We start from the raw sequence: 17,029 nt of genomic DNA, 5'->3' as shown, positions 1-17,029 counted from the left end.
ACCAAAAACTGGTGGTGATGAGAAAGTCACATGATGAACCAAAGCTCATCACAAACAGCTTTTCTACGAGCCGAGGGCAATACTTGTATATAGAAATTGCACAGAGTCATTCACACAAACACTAAACCCCATCATGGTGACACACATGATACTGAAATAATGCAATAAACATTCATTTAACAACATTAGATGTAAGATTAAACCCTAATGTACACAACTGATAAGAAAAAAACTAAGAAGAAACGGTTATTTAAAAAAAACATCAAATATGAATTGTCATGCAGGGAATTCTGGGAGTGTCAATTTACGGTTTGTCACTGTAAATTATAGAATTACTTTTTCGTTTTCACTTCCAAAAACTGTAATTGTAACAGTATTTTACTGTAAAATTACATTAAATATAATTACATTTATTCACCGTATATAATATGGAAACTTACTGTTAGCCAATTAACCATTTTTTACGGTGGCATTTTTACAGTATTTTACTGTTAAAATCACAATCATTTTTTACAGTGTACAATATATTTTAGGAAGGTTTCTTACAAGGGGATCATCACATTTTCGGGGGTCCTTGGTATTGAAAAGTCAAAACCCCTGTTCTACTTGATTAAGCAGCAGTAACTCTCCTGTAAGTCAATCAATGAAATCAAACCTATTGAATTTGTTAACGGTCTTATTTCATTGTTTTTTGTTAGTTTTTTGCTTCATTGAAAATATGTGTGTGTTGCATTTGACTTTAATGGACTGTACTTCAGTTAATGTAAGGCTGTGTTATTACAATATTATGAGAGGGCAAAAGGACATCAAAGCCCATTACAGAGGATGTCCAGTGTTACACTGCCCTCTGATGGACTACACACTGAATCTGAAAAAGTGTGACATTTTGAATTAATATTTCATATGTACAGTGGCAATATCTAACTAAAACAATAATCCAATAAATAGGTCTATATCAAGTGAATATTCATAGTACTTTCTTTAAACTATTTCTTAAATAGTTTTAACCCAGGTAGCAATAAGGTTTTTATGTCCTCATATGTCTTAAAATAATGTAATAAAATATTGAAAACAATAGTTTAAACAAAGTTTGCTTTTTTTATTCACTATAACACAACTTAGTTAACAAGGGATGAATTTTACATTCCTTCAGCTTCAGATTTACGTGCATGAAAAATGGCCAATTTATTAAGAAATATTCCAATGTTTTTTTTTTTTCAGAAAAAAAAAAAAACATCTTTTGAATATTGTTTAAATTGGTATGTTATAATGAGTATATTGCAAAAAAAAAAAAAAAATGCATGCATGGATGGATTTGAATAAATCCAATTATGTTATTTAAAGCAAATTGTCTTAAGATTTTAATAATTCATTATAATATCAAAGAGCATTAAAATTAACCTTAAGTTGACACACTAAGTTAACTGTCAAATGCAACTTGATATTTCTCAAAGTTTGCATTATATTTTAGTGTGCAAAGTCCTAAACCTTTAATGTGGCTTAGCTGATGACTGGCTTTAAACCCCTGCTGGAAGACCACTTTGCATCCCATAGGAATTAAAAAAAAAAAAACTGTTTCAACAGACAAGAGCAAACACTACACGATAGCACTTTTTTGACCATTACATTTGTTTATTTGAACACTGACATTATACTGAATGCAATGTATAATACTGAGGCATCATTTGCATCACACATTTTGGCCACTGCTCAGTTTTGTAGCAGTTTTTTTTAGAGACAGGCTGCTTCCCCCCAAAGCAAAAAACAAAAAAAACAATCTAACCTGAAATTATGAAAATAAACCTTTCTGAACAACTTTTCGTAAACTATCAAATATTTCAATTACTATACTTGAGGGTTAAACCTGCTAGTTCCAGTATTGAAAGCATGACTAGTGTTACTCCTGACAGTCCTAAAGAGCAACTACTTTATTTTTTCAGCTTTTTTTCATTCTCAAATTCAGCAATTTGACTAAAAATGTCCAACAAATTGGAAGGGATATCTTTTTTCAGGGATCCACCAGAAGATTTCCTGCCATCATCTTGATCACGACTATTTCTCTCTCCTCTATCCATCTTCTCATTCCCGCCTCGTTCTGATTCAATACGTTTTCTGCCTTGCGAAGAAAATTCCTTAGAGTAGCGGTCAGATTTTTGGGAATATTCGGACTGGGTTGAGGAGGATGAATCCCTCCTGTTTCTGGCACATTCAGAGATGCTCTGAGTCCTGTGTTGATCTCTAACCTCGCCGTTCACATCGGGACGTCCCGGTCTAGACGCTTCAGACTGGGCTCCATGTTTGAGGTTCTCCAGACTTCTGTCAATAGCATCATCTAACCTACCTCTGCCATCTTCACATCGGCTTTTTTCCCAAGACTGTTCTCCTTCGCTGATGAGTTTGCTTATGGATTGTTTCTGGTCGATGTAGGAAGCGGAGGTGTTGGCAGGAGCGGGAAACCACTCTATGTCATCATCTGCCGTTTTATCGCTACAAGACGACGCTCTCCGCTTGTGTTTCTTACTGCCGTGAGATGAGCGCCGGCGCTTGTGTTTGCGTTTCTTCGACTTTTTACGACTCGTTGAAGAAGAGTCGTCGCTTGAAGTTGAAGACGTATCGGAGGATGTAGAGGAAGAGGTCGACCGCTTCCTTTTCTTCTTCATTCTACATGAAAGCAAACATCACGCTGAGACTTGCAAGACATTGTTAGCCCCGTCAGAAAATGGGGCGTCAGCAATGATTAAAACCGTAAAATAGAAGAGTTCTTACCTTTTTTGATGGAAGTAATTTTCAATGGTCACATACACAATGCAAAGTTTTGGCACTGACAAACCATTTTTAAATCAGGGCTAGGCGATATAGTTTAACTCTTTCCCTGCCATTGAAAGAATAGGTTGTATGCACATGACGTCACTGATGACGCGCGCAATGCAGCTGGAGGGCAGGAAGATTTTTCTCTCCATATGAATCACTAGCAGAAACTCAAAATGCCAGTGTTTTGCGTTGTTTTCCCCCCTTATGAACAACACATTTTCTTACACGATAAAAGCTCCTTGTGGTTTCTCGGTTTGTCCGATTTGAGCATCCATAAACAACGCAAAACACTGGCATTTTGAGTTTCTGCTAGTGATTTCTATGGAGAGAAAAATCACTTCCTGCCCTCCAGCTGCATTGCGCGCGTCATCAGAATCACGTGATTGCAAACAACCTATTTTCCGTCTTTCTGTGTCTTCACTACCATATGGTAGGAGGCGCTATTACACATCTTCTGAACGAGTACTGAATCTCCGGATCAAGACACGGTGAAGCAGCAGCAGAAATAAGTGATCGTATGTAAGCAGATGCATTTGAAAACAACGCAAAGGGGTCATATGACGATAATAAAATAACATTATTTGGTGTATTTGGTGTAATGAAATGTGTTTATGCGGTTTAAGGTTAAAAATACTGTACATTATTGTTTCTCCTCTATGCCCCGCCTTTCTGAAACACGTAGATTTTTACAAAGCTCATCGGTCTGAAAAGCGAGGTGTGCTGTGATTGGCCAGCTATCCAGTGCGTTGTGATTGGCCGAATACCTCAAGCGTGACTGAAATGTTACGCCCCTCACCATATTTGGAAACACACAGCGACTCCACGACAACAATACTACAGCGAGAAAAAAGGTGTTACGCAAATCTTCCAACACAGTGACGTAGATTTGTGGGGGGGTGTTTAAACGAGGCGTTTTAGGGGGGCGTGGACGAGTCTTAACTTTTATAAAGAATATCTCTTTGGGTTTGAGACTTTAGTCTTTGCAACTTTATAGATCTTATATATGGACGAACAGCTTGTAACACTCCAAAGACAAAGAAAAACGTAAAATCGCATCATATGACCCCTTTAAACAGCATATAAATCAAAACTGCCTAACGTTGCCAAATGAAATATCGATCCAGGAAGTGCTTTAGGACTGTGAAGCTTTAGGGGTGTTGATGGAAGCGATCTACTCCATCTGTTTTGATCAATGTGCTGAATCCGATCTGGAGGAACTCTTCGACAAAAACTAGATTTTCTCAGCTTTTCGTTGAAAATGTTTTAATTAAACTTTCTCAGTGTTTTATCAAGTGTTGATAAAAAATGATTCAAACAGGTCTGAAAAAACTTCAAAGTGACCACATTTCCATTTTTGGGAAAACTATCCCTTTAAAGGGCACCTATTATACAAAATTCACTTTTATAGGTTATCATAAATGTGTGTTGGCAGTGTGTGTTCACAACCACCCTAGATTGATAAAAATCCACCCGCTCATTTTCTTTTAATCCCCATAAATCATAAGCAGTGTCTCAGAACAAGCCGTTTGCAGAATCTGTACAATGTGATGTCACATTTTACAAGCCCCGCCCACAACTGTTGACAGACACTGCTGTATTAGCGGAGACCCCGCCCTGAGTGAGCCGCACGCAATCTGCCATGTTTATCTTCACACTAGATCATTTAAAAGCAGCATTCAAATAAGAAATGTCTTCTTATTAAAGCTATAGACCAAACTCGGTCCTGGGGGGGCCGTGTCCTGCAGAGTTTAGCTCCAACTTGCCTCAACACACCTGCCTGGAAGTTTCAAGTATACCTAATAAGACCCTGAGTAGCTGGTTCAGTTGAGTTTGATTAGGGTTGGAGCTAAACTCAGCAGGACACCGGCCCTCCAGGACCGAGTTTGGTGACCCCCTGCTATAGACATAATTCAGTCCAGAGCAGTGAGTGAGTTTCTGCTTTTATTTTATTGTTTGGCTCACATTAACAGTGAGACAGCGGTATAGGTACTGTATTACAATGCTGTCACTTAAGATCTCATATAAACATGCGATTTCCTTCCCAGCTGTTTACTTTCACAGACGTAACTGACTGTGTTTATAACTTATAAACTTCTTTGTATTTGACAGTTTAAGCGCAATAAGACATGAAAGAGAAGTGTAGTGCACTTGTGCACTTAGTGTAGTACTCCCATGCCGTGTGACAGCCGCTTTCTGTGCGTGTGCTTCAGATGTGTTCGCTCAGAAAACCGTATATCACAAGTTTAAACTGATATTGCTTTAAAACGCATGATTTCAGCGCAATAGGCATGATAAACAGAACAAAACAGATGTTTTTAGCAGAATGTCTGATATACCAGCCGTAAAGGCACATTCCTATTCTGGAAAAGGGGCGGGGAGCAGCAGCTCATTTGCATTTAAAGAGACATGCAAGTAAAACAACGTGTTTCCGCTTCCACTCAGAAAAGGCATTTTCAAAATGATATAATAGGGTTATTGTGAGCTGAAACTTCACAGACACGTTCTGGGGACACCGGAGACATCTTGTAAAAAGGGGCGTAATTGGTGCCCTTTAACATTATATCACCAGAATAATCATGGTGAATATATTGTGAATATTCAGTATATTGCCCAGCCCTAATTTAAATGTTGGACTGAATGCCCTAAATGATTGCTTAACGGGATATAGATGTCACCCCTTGAATTTCAACAACTGACATTGCTATGCATTACATAACTATATAGATTTAATGTAAATTCCGTTGTTAAGGCCTGTTCACACCAAGAACGATAACTACAACATCCTGTTTATTATAAACTAACGGCTGTTATGTCAACTGTCGTTTTAAATGCTCAAGCTCTTTAAAATAAGACGGATTCTGATTGGCTCTCAATGTTTACATCATTTATCAGCTGGAAAAAAAGTGATTCCAAAAATCATCATTCCTTCCATACTTTATCATCCTTGGTGTGACCCTACTGTGTGTACAGAACAACTGTATTTAGATGCAGTGTGTATGTGACCAAATATGTGCTTAAGAGGAATAACATCGTGAATGAATATGGTGGCGATGACGTTACCTTTTCTCTTCTTTTAGGATCTTACGCAATTTCTCTGCACTTGTCTCCACGGTCTTAGTTTTTTCCTGCTCTTTGGCAGCTTCCTGCTCTTTCAATTCAAGCGATTTCTTTAAAGCAGTTCATTGACAGGGTAAAATTGGAACAATTTTCAGGAAATTAATCAAGCATGCATGCGTGCAGGCATCCAGCACGAGCAATTTCGCACAAGTGCCGTTTTCACACCCCAGGATGTTAAGCAAAGACAAAATGCGAGAAAACATTTTATATTTAGCAATGATCGTCAGATGCAGTTACCGTCGTACCAGAACAGAATACAAACCAAAGGTGGTGGGGTTTCATTTCCACATGGGGCATTTATGTCAACCCAGTGCAATCAGGGTTAAAGGTCCCATCAGTCAGGTTTCACAGGTCCAAGATCAGATAGACACATAAATGACAAAAATACTTCATCAGTACTGCAATACTCGACAGTTAAAATGAACGTCTTGATAAAGAAAAAATGCAGTGTATCAGTGTACCAAAAATGAAAATTTGCTAAAAATGTACACACCCTCAGGCCATCTGAGATGTAGATGAGTTTGTTTCTTCATTATATTCGGAGAAATGTAGCATTACATCACTTGCTCACCAATGGATGTGAATGGGTGCCGTCAGAATGAGAGTCAAAACAGCTGATAAAAACATCACAATAATCCACAAGTGATCCACACCACTCCAGTCCATCAGTTAATGTCTTGAGAAGAGATCTGTGCTTGATCCGTGCATTTTTCTTTACTGATTCAGATGAAATTACTTTTTCACTAGAGGAAGTGTTATGTATTATTTGGCCTTTATTATGGATTTGTTTCTTACAAACACGCATCTTTTGGCTTCACAAGTTGTTAATTGCTGGACTGGAGTGGTGTGGATTACTTGTGGATTATTGTGTTGTTTTTATCAGCTGTTTGGACTCTCATTCTGACGGCACCCATTCACATCCATTGGTGAGCAAGTGATGTAATGCTGCATTTCTCCAAATCTGATGAAGAAACAAACTCATCTCCATCTCAGATAGCCTGGGTGGGAGTAAACCTTCAGCAAAGTGTCATTTTTGGGTGAACTATTCCTTTAACATAAGACTGTATCTGGTTACCCGTAACACTGGAAGCTAATATTCTGAGAAAATCTGCAGTGGTGGCCAACCATGTATTCATGACAGACAGGTTTATCCAGCTCACCTGGATGCGTAGCTGAAGTTTCGCCAGGGCTTCTGCTGCCCCTTGAAATGTGTTATCTAATACGATGGCTCTTTTGTAGAGACCCTCAGCAGTCACCAACTTTTCTTCCTCTTCAAGTCTATGCAAAAAAAAAAAAAACAGAGCTCCATCAAAACTCATTTTGGAAGAGTTTACGGCATACTGAAATTATTACTAAATCCAGTGCTCAAAGAATGCCAAAGATGCTGTACAAAAGCCTATACACCTCCACACAACAACTGAATTCAATATTAATGCAGTGAGTCTTCTACATAGTCTATATTGATATTTGACAAACTGGACCTTCATTATGATGGTTGCCAAGGTGTTCTTGAAGACAAAAGGATATTGCTGTTGTTAGGGCATTGCTACATGGCTGGTATGGTGTTTTGGTAGCTGCTTTATAGGTGATTTCTAGGGTGTTTTGGGTGATTGCACAAGCCTTGCACTTAAATAGCCAGGTTTAATTATAACAAACTGTATGAGTGAGCATCTCTGCTATTTCTAGAGTAACAGTAAGAAACAAAACAAACATGACACACATACGGGAACATTCTGAATAGATGCATTTCATCTTTTGTTTGGAATAAAAGCTTAACCGGAATAATCAGCTTAAATATAATGTGCATGTAAATGTCAGGTGACAGACAGGTTGGTTGTATTCATTCTGTGTCCCTTGGTTTGCTTTTTTATTCTCAAAAACGGGCAGCCACTAACTTGAATTTCACAAATCATTAAGGAGCACGGTTTCGGCTAAAAATCGTCTTTACTGCCCTACTGAAGAAAAAGTCACCTACATCTTGGATGGCCTGAGGGTGAGTAAATCAACAGCAAATTTAAATTTTGGGGTGAACGATCTTTTTAAGTATATTTTAAAAGGCAGGTCACACAAAAAAGGATGTCACAATATTGGATCTGGTCATTAAGCCGGCAATTTAAATGCAGCTTAAATCATGGTAAAATAACGCAATAAGCCCCATGAAGCCGTGGTTTACAGTGAATTTATAACAGCTAAGGGGCGTTGTTAGGCACGACGTGGAGCTGTTATAAATTCACTGTAAACCACGGCTTCACAGGGCTTATTGCTTTTATAAAACGGTTATTCCTTATACGGTAGTAAGGCTTCACAGAATAAAACAGAGCAAATAAAGTGTAATGATATTAATAAAAACAGTATTCTTCCACCAAACAATGTAGTTCCTCAGAAACAGTCCGCTTCGCGTCGTACCTAACAACGCCCCTCGTGGAGCTGTTATAAATTCACTGTAAACCACGGCTTCACAGGGCTTATTGCTTTTATAAAACGGTTATTCCTTATACGGTAGTAAGGCTTCACAGAATAAAACAGAGCAAATAAAGTGTAATGATATTAATAAAAACAGTATTCTTCCACCAAACAATGTAGCTCCTCAGAATCAGTTGTGGTTCCAACAAAGTGGTTGCCGAGCAACACACAAACGTAAACAAAGGTGTATGTTTGTAGAGTAATTTACAACAGCTCTGAACGCGGCTCAACCAATCAGAATCAAGGACCGTAATGCATAACTTCTCAAGGCATTTCTTGTGTACTTTTTCTGTTATTTTTTGGCACACGCAAGTATGAAACTAATCTCCAACGAAGAACTAGAAGTAGCAACACTATTTCTCGATGACGTACTGTCCTCCTCTTTCCACTAGTGTCTGGCAGAGGTATTTTTTGGCGTTCCTGTGCGTGGGGCAGTTCTCCAAGGCCAGTTCAAAGTCATCAATAGCTTTCATCAAGCTTCCTTTGGTTGCATATCTACAATCAAATAAAACAAGACTCAGTAAATATGTAAAAGTACAACAATAAACATGCAAATATGTCTCTTCACATGAACATGGTTTTATCGTGACTCACAGAGCTCCACGTGCCACAAGAGCTTCCACGTTGTTTGTGTCGATCTCTAAGGCCTTGTTGTACTCATTCATTGCTTCTACATAACGCCTCGATTTGAAATGGCCAACGCCAGCTTTAACACTGTAATGATAAGAAGAAATGACACTGTCACAACTAGATTATCAGTGTCGGGGGTAACGCATTACAAGTAATGTAAGCTACGTAATAGTGTTGTCACGGTACCAAAATTTCAGTATTCGGTACCAATACCAGTGAAAATCCACGGTTCTCGGTACCAAAGCAAAACACAAAAACATGCTAATTAAAAAATTTGACTATACTCTCATTTAATCCAAACTGTGTACATATTTAATTTTTAAGGGCTTTTGAAAACCTAGAGTTATTCAGCCAAGAATAACAACAAAGTTAGCTCAAATAAAAAAGCCCAGACCTGCTTTTCTGACTGATATGACAAACAATGTTAACCATTTGTACGTTCTCTAACACGCATATTTTAGATTCACAATTCATTTAAAAGCCTCTGGTGTGTAAAAATAGTAAATATCATCATGTCCTCCTGTTTTTTTTGAGTAATATTCATAACAGAAGCAGTGTTTCCCGCAGACTTGCACTCTAACTGTGGCGGCATATATATGCAAATTCATTCTTTGCCAGCAGGAGGCGCTTGTAAAGCGGGAAAGATCAGGTTTCCCCGGTAACGGCTGTACACAAAGCAGCACTCACAAACCCTGCTTTATCAGGCATTACAGGCAAGATGAAATGAGAATGACATCCATCATTTTCTGAAGACAGTCGGTTTCCTTCAGAAATACAGTGATATAAAAACACCCGCACCGGGTTTCGACTTTGACACGTGCAGTGCTCATGTTTATTCAACGAAGTCAAAGCCTTTTGGAAAATCTATTTGTGGCGGTCAGTTTTGATACTGTGGCGGTCCGCCACAAATAAGCCACTGGTACTTAAAAAAACCTGGTACCGTAACGTTTTCATTTTTTTAGTACCGACTTGGTACCGAAGTACCGGGTCTTTTGACAACACTACTACGTAATCAGATTACTTTTTTAAAGTAACGCCGTTTTGGCCTTTTCTTAAGGCCGCAGAAGCATGATCGTGGGTTTGCATTTCGTTATGCACTTCATTCCACAAAGCTTTTTATCCTTGCTCTTATTTATTTGATTCGATGATTGATCAACAAAACATCGATTAAAATTCCCTTCGCTTCCTGTCGACCTACTGTCCTATCTAAATAAAAGGCATAAAAACGACAAAAATAAATCGTAAAAAATAAAATAATAATTATTTATTACCACGGCCTTTATGACGTTTACTAATCACACAATTTTCTTTCATAATTAACAAATTAAACCGAAACAAAACATGAACAAATACTATTTTAACATAAATATAAAACAAAAATACATTTTCTTAAATGGCTACAACAAACGCATTACTTTTAAATTTACAAGAAAATATCTGAACTATTTTTCAAATATTGATTCACTGACAGCACACCTGTCCAGTGTGTGGAACACCTGTTCAGCCTGCGGCTTATTAATCTCATTTTTGGTGTGAAAGGGCTCTTACACAGTTGCCAAAAATATAACTTTTGGGTTTTTTGTTATTAAAAAACGAATAAGCAAGCCCAGGTGACAAAAAAGTAATGCAAAAGAAATGTAATGCATTACGTTCCGTAACTAAGCAACACAATTGGTTACTTTTTTATGGAGTAATGCAATATTGTAATGCATTACTTTTAAAAAATAACTTTCTCCAACACTGTAGCTAATAATAGCACTAGTTTATGACAGTTTGTATTTTAGCGTTATTTAGCATATATTTAGCAGAATATGCATTAAACAAATTAGAGCTTCCACAAAAAAAGAAACGGAGCCTTTTAAAAATGTGTATAAATGTACACCTCGTACTCATGTTTGTTTTGGGTTTTTTTTATTTATTATTACAGCACTTTCAAGAAACTTTAAATGCAATATTGCTTAGATCTGGTTATTAAACAAACCTAAACTACCCACCCCACCAAAAAAAAAAAAAAAACGCAAACTAAAATTTAAGATATTCAAGATAAACCAAGATTTTTGGTTTTGATGGAAAAACTCTAAAAAAAAAAAAAAAAAAAAAAAGTTGTGGTGTAACCATAAAGTAAAACGTAATATATTTTTCTAAAATAGTTTCATAGAGTGCACATCTCTTAATCGTTCAAATGAATAAAATTGTTATTTAAATATTTATCCTCCTGACAATTTAGCATTCATGCAATTTAAAAATAAAAACATAATATTTAAAAACATTGTAATGTATTTTTTAACTAATAAAAAGATGTTAATTTCATGGAATATGAGGAAAAGGTAAACAAACCATTTCAGGGCCCAGGACACGGACTGTTTCTTCCGAATAGCTGTTGCAAAATCATCTTCTTTGAAGTGTTTACTGTGTATATACAAAAAAAAGTTTAACACCAAGTAAACTGCGAATGATGTAAAAGCCAAAGACGGCGTGTACCTCTGCAAGCCCCTCATGAGTGAAGGCGTTTGTGTGTCGCTTATTCCCAGCTTTCCCAGGAGGTAGTCCACATTTAAAGGGTTGGACAAACCAAGAGAGCTCTCCAAAAGCTTCTCATACGTCTGGCTGCTGTCTGTGGTCACCTTTTCACCTCGGCTGGAAGAGCGGAGGAAACCATCAACAACAGGAAGCCTGAGACAAACGGGTCAATATTCATTTTACTGCGTTTACGTACGTATAATGAAGAGGAAGATCTTCTTTGCTTATGACACCCAGCTTAACTTTATCCACGTGAGGAGGCAGTGAGGATGAATACAGTGATAGTGTCAGCTTCTCGTGGTAGCGGTCAATGCCCTTCACCCCAGCTGTGGCACAAAATACCACTTTAGCAAATCTAATCATTTTACTATTAATATATAGACATTCATTTCTAAAAAGAGCCAAAAGTGTCATACCTCGAAGCAAATCCCCAATTTGGTAATAAGACAAAGGATCATCGTGATTTCCAGTTGAAGGAACACATCTTAATGGACAGAGGGCCTTTTAATAGACAACATTTATTTTTAGAATCACATTTGACTGACAAGCTGCAACTGAATTGATTGAAAAAATCTAGTTTAACATTTCTAGAAAAAAAAAAGAACTCTTTTCTAAAAAGAGCCAAAAAAAGTGTCATACCTCGAAGCAAATCCCCAATTTGGTAATAAGACAAAGGATCATCGTGATTTCCAGTTGAAGGAACACATCTTAATGGACAGAGGGCCTTTTAATAGACAACATTTATTTTTAGAATCACATTTGACTGACGAGCTGCAACTGAATTGATTTTAAAAATCTAGTTTAACATTTCAAGAAAAAAAAAAGAACTCCAAGTAGTTAAGTTGGTTTTGAAAGATTTTAACACCATTTTTAACCAAGTTTCAGTTGAATGGCTCAAGTAGAAATCAATACATTTTGCTTACCATCATCTTAATCGTTATTTTAAAAAAAAAAGTTTTAAAATGTACTTCTCAAGGTCAAACGCATTTGTAAAAATATCATTAACTATTGATGAATGAATGAAGAAATGAACAAAAATAAATAAATATTTATAATGATTTAATTATTTATAAATATAATAATTATACAGGTAAAAGATGAAAGGGGCTTTCAACCAACCAAACAATAAAAGTGTAATATAGCTTTTTTTTTTTTCCTGTGCATTAGTATGTGTCCTGTTTATTATTATTTTTTAAATGTATTTATTTTTTTCCTGAGCAAAAAAATAATTGTATTAGAATTATAATTAATATGAAATAATTGTATTTATTTATTAATTTCATTAAGTGTAATAATAGTTCATATAACAATACATCTTTTCAGGTATACTTAGATGAAGAATCATTAGATGACACTGAAATACTCTATTGAAGGATCACAGTGCAGTTTTTAATCATTTAATATAAAATATAATACAATTTAGTACGATCACTTATACTTTCATACGTTTTAATAAGTAAAGGTCAAAATAAGTCTGCCGTTTCATTTTCAAATAAATATATCTGTTACATTGAATCATGTTAGAACAATTTATTTCTATATTATTTCTATACTATTTCTATATTTTGACATATACTCACAAGTTATTGAAAGACTTTCATTTAATATGCTTTCTGTTTATGTAAAATAACTTCTGTAAATTTAATTTGATGCAGTCAACAAAATGGGATGTCAACAATAGTAATATATTTCTGCCAATGCCCTCAAGTTAAACCAACTTGGCGCCCCCCCTAATATAATGACAGGGGAAACACTGATATATATATATATATATATAATATATACAATATGTGACCCTGGAGCACAAAAGCAGTCTTAAGTCGCTGGGGTATATTTGTAGCAATAGCCAAAAGTACATTGTATGGGTCAAAATTATCGATTTTTCTTTTATGCCAAAAATAATTAGGATATTAAGTAAATATGTTCCATTTAGATATTTTGTAAATGTCCTACCATAAATGTATCAAAACTTAATGTTTGATTAGTAATATGCATTGTTAAGAACTTAATTTGGACAACTTTAAAGGCGATTTTCTCAATGTTTTGATTTTTTTTCACCCTCAGATTCCAGATTTTCAAATAGTTGTATCTCAGACAAATATTGTCCTATCCTAACAAACCATATATCACTGGAAAGCGTATTTATTCAGCTTTCAGATTCAAAAAATTGACCCTTATGACTGGTTTCATGGTCCAGGGTCACATACATTATATATATATACATACACACATACATACATACATACATAGATACATACACACACAATTCTGTTCAAATATATATATAACAGAATCAATATCTCGTTCCAGTCCTCCAGCAGTGCAGAGAAGAGTTACGAATAAGCCGAAGTCTCGCACAGAATTTATCTTTCCGATAACCACGTCTCCACGCTCCACGTCCCTGTAGAAGAGCTCCCGTCTCTCCTCAAAACACACCTCCATGAACTGCTCCAGCGGAGGCATGACGGCGTGCGCCTCTGAAACAATACGCACGCTCATCGCGCAATCATCCGCACATCCATCCAATACAACTAACCCATTCATGCCAACAGGATATTCTTCAAAAAAATGGGTTTGGAGATGCATGAAGACGAATACATCTTTTTGAGTGAACGATTGCTATAATAGGAATAAAATACTAAATTTAATTCGAAATGATTGAGACGGTTAACCTCCAGATTCCTCCAGCCTTTCATCTGCTGGTGTAGATGTTTTCCATGACGGAGCAAACAGCAGATCCGCTTTCCTTGCTATGAACTGCTCCAGAACAGGACTCCCCTCTTCTTTATCCCTGTTTCAAACCAATCACACATTACTCATTTACAGTCAATAAATTATGAAAATGAATGGAGAAAAAAAAAAAATGCATGACTTCAGAAGATTTTTGGAATATGGTGTATCAGTAGGCTCTATAGAAGCACACCTTTTTCTTGCAATTCTCATATAAACTTTAGATATAAACTGAGAAGTGCGAGAAATAAGCTCCCAATGCTGAGAAGTACCCGTATGGAAAAGAGCAGCACAGACATTATTTCAAATATCTCAATTTGTGTTCCACAGAAGAAAGTCATACATGTTTGTAATGACTGACATGCAGGTGAGTAATTAATACAATTAATTTTAAAAAGATTAACTAAATGTTCAGTTATTTTTGTTATAAGAAAAATGTTATTAAACCTGTTATACTGTATTATGACAGCACTTTTTTTAAAACTAAATTTCAATATCGTGATAATACCGCATACCGTGATAAAAGCATAAGCAATTAATCGCAACATGAAAATTTGATACCGGCATATCCCTACATGCAGGTGAGTAATTAATACAATTAATTTTAAAAAGATTAACTATTCCTAAAGTATATTTTATGGGCTGTGTGAAAGGTCCCGGGGTCTCTCAACACAAAAAAACATGACACGAGATAAAAAATAATCATGCAAGAACTATAAAAACGCCGCTTACCTTTGATTCAGAGTTTTGGAGAGATCAGCAGCCACACGTTTGAAGTCTGGGTTCTCACTTTGCTCGCATTTTAACAATAACAACAGGTTTTCACCGTGATACGACACGGATTGTCTGAGTAAATCTCGCTCCATTATCAAAGTCTCCAACACGGCATATTTACACTAGACGAGTGCAGGGGTATTACCTCAATGTTAGCGTCTGTTTGAAATAAAAGACGACTATTATATTAACCGATTGACTAAGTAACTACATGATCGGTTAACCTTTCAGAAGATTCCAGAAGGTGTGTGAATTTGAGCAGAAATAACTGCAGCTGTAAACGTGCTTATGCCAAACGCAAGACGTGGAAACCGGAAGCGAACCGGAAGAAAGACTTGACTTTAACCATTTTTGGGCATCCTTAAAGATTCTGTTTGTTCAGTTCGTCGATAAAGCGTTAAACTCGGCTATTTACAAGGCGATTTGTTTCGCTTGAAGGCAAACATTGGCTAAACAAGAGCAGCGCAAGAGTCGGTAGTTAACGTGAAGCGTTTCGTTGTTGTCATGTTTTCAAAATTGAAGACGGTTATGAAAACTAGCATCAGATCCAGTGGTTTTCAAAATAAAAGTGGCACAAGAAATCCTCAAAATAAAAGATAGATAGATAGATAGATAGATAGCATTCAAAAAATATTCGACTAGCACCCATACAGAAGTCACATAGATTGAAATATTAATAATAAATATATTTTCAAATATTTAAATATCTTAAATTTAAATAGAATAAAATATATTTGATACAATATATGTAAATATATTTTGAAATATATTTTAAAAATATATTTAAATATTTGATTTTGGCCGCTTTTTAATATTTTTCACAGTAAATATATTTTTTTCGGAAATATTTACATATATTTATTTCCTTTTATATGTAAATACATTTAGATATCAGACTATGTAAATATGTTCATTTGCAATATATGTCCATATATTAATTTCTAAGATTTGTTAACATATTACATTTATGTATATGTAAATATATTAGATTTCTATAAATGTAAATATATTTTAAAACATTCAAATGTTCAATTAATGCTCCTTATACATTAAATCTACATATATGTAAATGTTTTCATTTTATATAGATTATAATTTGCCCTTTCATAATAAATCAAACAGAAATTGGACACTGGAAAAATGTAAAAATCTCCAGACAATGCAACCTAAAAACAGTGACAATATCAATTGAATTGACTTATTAATAAAAAGAGTACATTTATCAACACCAGTTCAGCATGAACCAACAAAAATTATGAATGCTCATGATGTTTCTGGCACATATATAAAAGATTATCCTTCTGTAAGCATCCATGGTCAAAACATTATGCATAATATGCAAGTCTTAGTAGGCATTCAACACACTGCATTTAAATATTTAAGAGCCATCATTAAACATGCACACAATTCATCAACTTATCACACGCTCCCATAATAATACATCAGCTAATCACGCCCTTAACCAACCCACTTCAAATATTTAATTAAAAATCATATGCAAAATTTTTTTTTGGGCAATTCACCATTAAAAAAAAAAAAGCAATATCATGCCTGGGCTTCTTTCATTGCAGGTTACATTGTTATGCCAGTAGGTGACAGCCAGAGACTGGCTTAATCAGTTAGTTAACCACTGAAAGAATACTATGACAAAGATATCACTTTATGGATATACAGCAAATGTGCAGGGAATTGTGCTTCACACTGGTGCACTTATGAATAGATGTATTATAGCAAACCAAGTTTAATGAATCTCACACCTAACATACAGCATTATGGTCAGTTCACACTGCCACAAAAGCTATTTAAAAAAACATGCTTATTTTGTTTTGTCTGGACTGTGTGTTCACCCCGTTGGAGTATGGCGGTGTGAATTGGCTTTTAGGTGCTTTGGAAAACAAAACAAAAAACAGTATATATACAGTATCTCAGAAGTGAGTACACCCCTCACATTTTTGTAAATATTTTATTATATCTTTTCATGTGA

At 35.7% G+C, this 17,029-nt stretch overlaps 1 protein-coding gene across 1 annotated transcript; it reads right to left on the bottom strand.

The window, feature by feature from the left end:
- Nucleotides 1-1,611: 1,611 nt before the first annotated feature.
- On the bottom strand, nt 1,612-15,565 carry LOC107747921 (tetratricopeptide repeat protein 14-like). The gene is given in 12 exon segments (XM_016562533.1): nt 1,612-2,661; nt 5,872-5,978; nt 7,089-7,206; nt 8,764-8,886; nt 8,986-9,105; nt 11,359-11,430; nt 11,503-11,658; nt 11,738-11,867; nt 12,181-12,304; nt 13,831-14,018; nt 14,214-14,332; nt 15,004-15,565. Coding segments are annotated over 12 exon segments (2,124 nt in total). The 5' UTR covers nt 15,138-15,565; the 3' UTR covers nt 1,612-1,928.
- Nucleotides 15,566-17,029: the final 1,464 nt, after the last annotated feature.

Source organism: Sinocyclocheilus rhinocerous, unplaced genomic scaffold (assembly GCF_001515625.1).
Source record: "Sinocyclocheilus rhinocerous isolate Xijiao unplaced genomic scaffold, SAMN03320098_v1.1 scaffold1191, whole genome shotgun sequence".
NCBI lineage: Eukaryota > Metazoa > Chordata > Actinopteri > Cypriniformes > Cyprinidae > Sinocyclocheilus > Sinocyclocheilus rhinocerous.
Note: the sequence above shows the minus strand (reverse complement) of the source record. Positions and strands in the feature narration are given on the sequence as shown.